Raw genomic sequence first — 7,302 nt, 5'->3', positions numbered from 1 at the left:
ACTGCACCTCTGCACTGCACTGCTCTCCCCACACAGTGTAGACTCCACTGCACCTCTGCACTGCTCACAATATCTAGGGCTGACCTCATTGATGTAGAACCTTCACCTTCAAAGGACCTACTAGGTGTGTGAAATGTTATAATCTGCAGTCTAGAAAATCCTGTCTGTGTGTCCCTGCACTAGCTCCAGCACCCAGTGTCTCATAGCAGGGCTGAAGCCCCAAAGCACACACCTCACTCCTCTTAACCCTGGAACCTTTCACAGTTTCCCTGCCTGTCAGGAGGTGAAGAGAAGGGCGGGCTAGGAATAGGGCTGTAAAGTCGGGGCTCTCTGTTTCACACTGAGAATGTCCCCTTACCTGATTAAGATAGGCAGGCTTCTAGGTAAGTGGCCTTTGTAGATAGTATTGTTTTATGGGGTGGGGAGAGAAGAAGATGAAGAAAAGAAGAAGAATATTTGAAAATTAATTCATAATCTCTCCAACAGCCTTTTCCAGCTTTGAATTATTTTGACAGAAAGTTCCTCGTTACCATGAGGAGAGTGCGGCCTGCCTCCATGCCCACAGGCCAGATTTCATTCTTCACTCTTTGTTTTTCCAGACAGAGTTTCTCTGTGTAGCCCTGGCTGTCCTGGAACTCTATAGACCAGGCTGGCCTCAAACTTACAGAGATCCGCCTCCTGCTTCTTCCTGAGCTGGGATTAAAGGCGCGTGCTGCCTTTCCCAGCCTTGATCTTGACTCTTTAAGGCAGCCAGCGTCCTTCCCAAGGCTGTGCCTCACAGGTCCAGGTGCCTCCTGAGGTGATGATCTGAGTGCTTTGTTCAGATCTGCTTGAAAACTTATTTTCATTTGACAGGTCTCATCGTGTTCCTGCTTCGGGAGACCTTAGGGACTGTCGTCAATCAGGGACTTCTGGGGAGATCTGGACCATTTTCTATGAACCTTCCACTACAATCTCCATCTTTAAGAAGAAGCTCAAGGGCCAGAGCCAACAAGATGACCGGAACCCCCTTGTGAGTGACTGAAGCCACACCGCACTGAGACAGGAGGCTGCTCCTGAGCTGAAGGTTGCTGGGGTCCTGCTGCAGGGGCGCTGTGGCTGGATTCCTCCATCACATGCACTTAGGCTGGACACTCGGAGCTCGGCCCCTGGCCTGCAGCTCTGCCGAGACTGGGGCTGAGTTGACAGGACACAGCTGGACCTGATTCTAGACGACTGTTGGGTGGTGGGTAGTTTAATGTGTGATGCGTTTTTATTTTCTATTTTGACCGTGTATGGATCAGTTTCCCCTGATCTTTTCAGTTTAGAACAGAGCCAGACTGAAGAAATTCTCGGGTTTTCTTGAAGGCTGGCCTGGTTCCCTGCCAAATGTGGTCTTCTAGCTGTTAGCACCTCAGAGTGCACAGCCAGGCCTGCAGCGTTCTCTCTGATGCCGACTAAGATGTGCCTCATCTAGTCTGAGGGGACTGAGAACATGGGTCACACTAGATGTCTTCTTTCTAGAGGGTATTTAACAATACTTACTGGCCTGCAGGGCTAACCTGGGGATTGAGCACAAAACAATCCACCTGTTTGTCCATGGGGCAACACTGTAAACTGCTTGTGTACTAGACTTACCTGGCCTGGCCCCCAAGCAGTTGACAGGTCTGTGGAATCTGAACTCAGCCTGTCCCTCGGTCCTCTCAGCTAACTTCAAGTTCAGAACCAGGAGTTTAAAGGCTGTAGCATAGTGCGGGGGCCGTAGCTCAGTGGTAGAGAGCTTGCCTTGCATACATGAGTCCCTAAGGTCAATGCCAATACTGCCAAAAAGAGAAAGAGAAAAAAAACTGTAGCATAGCCTATGGGCAGCATCCTGTGATGAGACAGAGTCCTGTGGATCCTACATGATTTTAAAAGAAGACCACAACTACCAAGAGCTATGTCCTTTGTCCCTTATCAGGGGGACAGAGTAGTTAGGGTAAGGGCTCTTGTCTTGCCCCGTCACTCTGTCCCTTAGACAGGGAGGCAGACTACAGAAGCTGGCAAAAGGAAAAGGCAGGGTCTGGGAACTGGAGAGGCCCAGTTACAGTGGCCACCAGTTGTGAGAGGAAGGGCCACCCCTGATGGAGAAGCCCTGCAGTCTGGAAGTGACCGTGGTCAGCAGTAGCTGAGAGCAACAACCTGTGCCCCGAAGGTGACCCTGGTCGCTCTCTTGTCAGCACTTGAGCTTTGGAGTTGTGGGCCTCTGATCTCCTGGGTGCCCTCCTGGAGCACTACTTACCTCTCCTGCGTCTCTAAGCTGCTGCCATTGAGGCCTCTTGTAGGGTTGGCCAGCCCGTCAGTAACTGGCTGCTCCCAGGTAGGAGGACTATATGGGACCATGGGGGAGCATCCTCAGGGAGAGGCAGTGACCAGAGCTGATGGGTAGAGAGGCAACTGGAGGAGGAAACTGTGTCTCTACAGTGGGCCAGGGGTGCTGTCCAGCTCCCATGGGAGGCCTGCAGGGTACAGAGCTTCTGGGGGTCATCTGGAAAAGCGGCAGGCGCCTCAGTCTGAAGACAGGCTCACCACGCACAAGGACCGCTGGAAATAGACTGACAGGAGCAGGTTCCAGGCCAGGCTGTTCATAACGTGTGTGGAACCTCGGGAAGCAAGTGTTAGTCACAGAGCACCATGTGGCTCTCCAGGGAAGGCTCAGCTGGCCAGGACATTGGTCTAGCTCTGCCCCGGTGGTGGCAGCTACAGCTCAGCTGCCCTTCACTGCCGTCCTCAGGAAGGGCAGTGGACGTGCCCACACTCCTTGCGCTGGCCCTGGCACAGCCCAGCACCCCAGTATGCACTTCCTCTTGGGGACCAGCCCCAAGAAACACAAGCCCACCTTTCCATAGCATGGGGCAGTGGGAAGCTGTGAATCGCCCAGGCCAGGTCCCCAGCAATGACAGCACACTGTGAGTCTGTCAACAGCTTGTGTACCAGTCGGGGTAAACACGGAGAGGTGGGCAGCCCGAAGCTAAGTGTGCTGGGGGGAGGGGTGTTTGAGTCGAGGTGGGTGGAGATTGCCTGAGGAGAAGAGCAGCACAAAAGACTGCGGAGACCCTCTGAGACCTTAGGTGTAGGCACAACGGTGTAGACCTTAGGTGTAGGCACAATGGTGTAGACCTTAGGTGTAGGCACAGGTAGACCCCACGGGTCCCACTGCTTGAAAAGTAAAGACAGAGTAAGGAGAAGCCTGTGTCTTCCCACGTCACACAGGATGGGGCTGCGGCTGCCTGGGGTGGGCAAGGTGACCAGACCTCTGACTTCCCCAACTGTGAGTCCCTGCTGCAGATTCCTCAGCCAAAAGCTCTCAAAGATCAAAGCTCTGGCAGGTACCGCTGTCCTGACCCTGAGCCAGCCCATGGGATGTGCCTGGGCCAGGTGCCAGCCCACGTCCCAATGTCAGCCCAGGCAGGACCCCACCTGACCCTCCTCAGCCACTGGCCTGACACCAGCAGGGCTTTCCCAGCTGCTGCAAGCATGGGGACAGTCCCCTCTTAACCTTCAAGAGCACTTAGAAGCAGATGGCCTTCCGACTCTGCCGGCCTATCTGCAGGGCCCACATTGGGCCTCCTAGGCCAGCTCCTCACTCCACAGCCCTTCGTGGTTCTCTCTGGGGCTTCTCTGGGGGTTGGAATCTCCTGTTTGGAGTTTGATGTCCACTTTGGGTGCTGCCTTGGGAACCTCTGTCCTCACCCTCCCCCCAGGCCACTCTCAGCCTAGCTGCTGTGGTATGAGGTGGGGGACTTGTCAGACCCACCAGCCACTCGCGTCGGCCAGCAGAGCCATGTGGGAACTGAGCGAGCTGACTGAGGCTGAGTGGGCAGAGGGACAGTAGGAGGTGATTCTCCCCTGTCAGAGGGAAGTATACAAGGGATCCTTTCTTGCCCACACAGGGAGCTGTAATCCCTGCCATCCTCATGGCACCAAGACCTTCCCCTTTCCAAACTCTCCCTCCAGCAGGGATCTGACTTTGGACAACAAGGCTTTATTTGTAAATATGCTCTTAATATGCAACGTTGAGAATAGAACAGAAGCATCGTGTATTTTAAAGTGTAAAATGAAGTGTGACACACTGTATACAATTTAATATATATTTTTAGGATTTTGTTATTTAAGAAAATGGAATGTGATGGTACTTAACTTTTACAAAAGAGAGAAAAATGTTATTTTTACTGTTTGAAGAAAATAAATATTCTCATTGTTGTAGAAACAGTGGTGGGCCCTAGGCTGTCATTTGTAGGGGGCATCCCAGGAGCCGGGCCACAGCAAAGAGTGTGGTGCTGGGACTCTTCGCCCTCCCAGGCACCGGGTCAGGCCCTGGCCGGCTCTCCTGGTGGTTTCTGGGTTTCATGGTCTTGTCGTTGGTTGACCATAGCCGTGGCACAGCTGGTGAGCTCCAAAGACCGAGACTCCAGATCAGCTCCACCTGCTGTCTGGTAGCCTCAACCTGCTCACTGTGTACCCACCTCCTTCTCCACTGAGAAGCAGCCATTACCCAGACGACAGATGCCCGATGGAGAGACTGTAACTATCCCAGGAAGAACTGGGCAGCCTCCCTGAATAACCCGTGCTTCTCTCTGCTGTCTGCCCCCATTTCTCTCTCTTGTTGGTTTGGGTGAGATAAGGTCTTTCTCTGCTGTGCTGCCCAGGTTCCTCCCATGTCAGCCTCCCCAGTAACTGGACTACCATGCCCTTACCAACCCTTTCCTTAAGAAAGCTACCCTTTGTCATGGTCCGTCTTATGCCGACAAGGAAAGAAGTCTGTTGAGGCAGTGTGGGTTGTAGCTGGAGCACAGAGCTGTAGTCAGTGACCAGGATTCTGTCCCTCCACTGGGGCCAGAAGGGCAAAGCAGGAGGACTTGGAAGAGCTCCGGCCAGAGCATCAGCTCCTGGCTTAGAAAGAGCTGTTCTTTACGTCCAGAGAAGTCAGGTTAGAGTGAGGAGCAAACTGGCACGAGAAAGCCGAAGACACAGATCCAGGCAAGTGATGTCAGCCCCACCCTGCACCCCAGCAGGAAAGGCTGACTCTGCCCATAGGACAGGGCACATGCTTGGCCCGAGAGCTCAGGTTATGTTCAAACCCCTCTTACCGTGAGGCCTCTATGTCCAGTGCAGTGGGTTGTATGTGTCATTGCCTACTGTGCATCATTAGTTAAATGGTAGCTGTTGCTTTTGTTCTAGAATATACCTAGGGGTTAAGAAAACAGGTCTGTGAGCTTGGTGTCTGGGCAGTAAGAGCCACTCTGCGATAAAACCTTCACGAGTCCTCTGATGGCAGTGTGGGCCATCAAGGCGGGACTATTGGGCATTTGACAGATGGTCTGAGACCCTGCGTGGCTCTGGTCTGAAGAGCTCTTTCCGTGCTAATACCCTAATGTCCTTGGGTAAGTGTAGGAGGTGCCCAGAAAACTGCGGGACAATGTTGAGACACCGAGGCAGGTCAGAGGACTAAAGAGGGCTCAGGTGGTGCAGGAGTTTCCCACAAGCAGCAAAGCCAGCCTGCCTGTGGACGCCTGCTGCTCCTTCGAGAGCCCAGCTCTTGAGTCTCCTTGGCCCAGCCAGATTTTTGGGGGTACAGGCCAGGCCAGCCAAAGAATCCCACCACCATCTGAGATGTGGGCTGTTCGTCAGCGTCTGAGCCCAGTCCAGCCCTGTCATATCAGCTTCCTCTAAGACGTACCCACCATGTCTGACCACCACTACAGCCATTTGGGAACCTTTACCACAATCAGCTCTGGACGGAATTATCCGCACAGCCAGCTGTGCAAATTGTAGTCCCCTCTTTGTCTGCCGTCAGACGGTGTTGTTTATTACTCAGCTGCAAAGGCTCCCAGCCCAGATGCATCACAGCACAGAGGGGCGTGGCAAGAAGACACAGGTGTTCCCAGAGGCTTCTCCAGTCAGTACCCTCTCCCCGATTCTGCCCCAGTGGGGACATTTCTGCCACCCTTGTGGTGACCACACCAGAACTGGCTTTTTTCTGAGCTTTCCTCTGTTTGCCAAGCACCGCTGTCCTTCCGTGATGGGGAATATATTTGTAATGGCAGGAAATGGTTGGTGAGAACATGGGCGGCCTTGCTGATAGATTTCAGACGCACTGGGCAGCAACAGGATAATAGTAATAAATGAGACCAGAATGTGCATCTGGTCTGCCCAAAGAATCCTCTTTGGATTATGAGACAACAGGAAGAGACCCCCAAGCCCATCTGAATAGAGTTTAGGGCCACCTGACCTTGACCTGGCATGTCCCACATCCTCACAGCCTCTGATCCATCACCAGGACGGCTCCAGTTGCATCCTTTGTCCTGTAGTCAAAGGCTTTTCCCGTGCAGGGGAAAGGCTGGACAAAGGTGACCTTGTCTCCAAGCCTGTGAGTCACAGGGGCCATATCCTCTCCCAAGTGGGCCATGTGTGTTGAAGCTGTAGGCAGACTCCGGGGCTCAGAGAACTGAGAGGCCTTTGTTCTTCCGCGGCAGTGTTGGGTCCCCACAGGGGTATGTGTTTGCTCGGACACTGAAGGGGACACTATGTCAGCTATAGAATACTTCAGCTTCAAGTCCCGCAGCACTGTCCTGCAGCCGCAGGTCCTCGTTTCTGGTCCCCAGCTGCTCTCACTGCATGGGCCTACCCCTGCTGCAGGGAGTGGACAGTAGTTGAACATAGAAGCCCATCTTCAGGACAGCCAGCTGCGAGAACAGCCTGGAAAATGAACCTGTCAGCTCTGTGGGGACTGGGCTGGGGACTTTAGAAGAAAAGGAAATTGGAGCTTAGAGGCCCTCAGGAGATCACAGAAAGGTCTAAATTACACAGACTGCAGAAACAAAGCTCAGAATCCTCTTTGCTAGTGGCCAGGAATGGAGCGGCTCCCACTATTTGTCCCAGTCACCCAACAAAGCAGGGCCAGGGCCCACTTCTTGTGCTGATCATGTGATTATATCTCGTTAAGTGGCAGAGGCTGCAAGGAGTATTCAGACCTCCAAGTTAGCCAGATACAGGGCAGCATGTTAAGGGCTTCCACAAGCTGAGGAAAGCCACTGGACACGCCGGGGTTAATCGCAACGGCACCAGTAACTCCCGCTCTGAGGTGCCTACTGTGGCGCTGACATTGTGCCAAGCACTGCACAGACATCACTAGAACCTTCGTTTGTTTGTTTGTTTGACATTTCAGCGCTGGTCAAGATGACCTACAAGCTTGAGGTCCTCTTATGTTGATCCACACGAAACAAAGAATTCAACTCAAACCAAAGTCCACCAGCCACTAGAACAGCCATTTTCCATTGACAA

The 7,302-nt window shown here is 53.1% G+C and overlaps 1 protein-coding gene across 2 annotated transcripts in view; it reads left to right on the top strand.

Moving 5' to 3' along the window:
- Positions 1-4,168, top strand: part of LOC101987930 (E3 ubiquitin-protein ligase ZNRF3) — a 262,088-nt gene extending 257,920 nt beyond the window's left edge. For both annotated transcript variants that reach the window (XM_026788717.1, XM_026788716.1), the window contains exon 16: positions 856-4,168. In XM_026788717.1, coding sequence (XP_026644518.1) covers positions 856-1,024 — 169 coding nt within the window. In that variant the 3' untranslated portion in view covers positions 1,025-4,168. The remainder of the gene's footprint in view (positions 1-855) is intronic.
- The last annotated feature ends 3,134 nt before the right edge of the window (positions 4,169-7,302 follow it).

This window comes from Microtus ochrogaster, unplaced genomic scaffold (assembly GCF_000317375.1).
Source record: "Microtus ochrogaster isolate Prairie Vole_2 unplaced genomic scaffold, MicOch1.0 UNK6, whole genome shotgun sequence".
Classification (NCBI taxonomy): domain Eukaryota; kingdom Metazoa; phylum Chordata; class Mammalia; order Rodentia; family Cricetidae; genus Microtus; species Microtus ochrogaster.
This window is presented reverse-complemented; position numbering and strand designations above follow the sequence as displayed.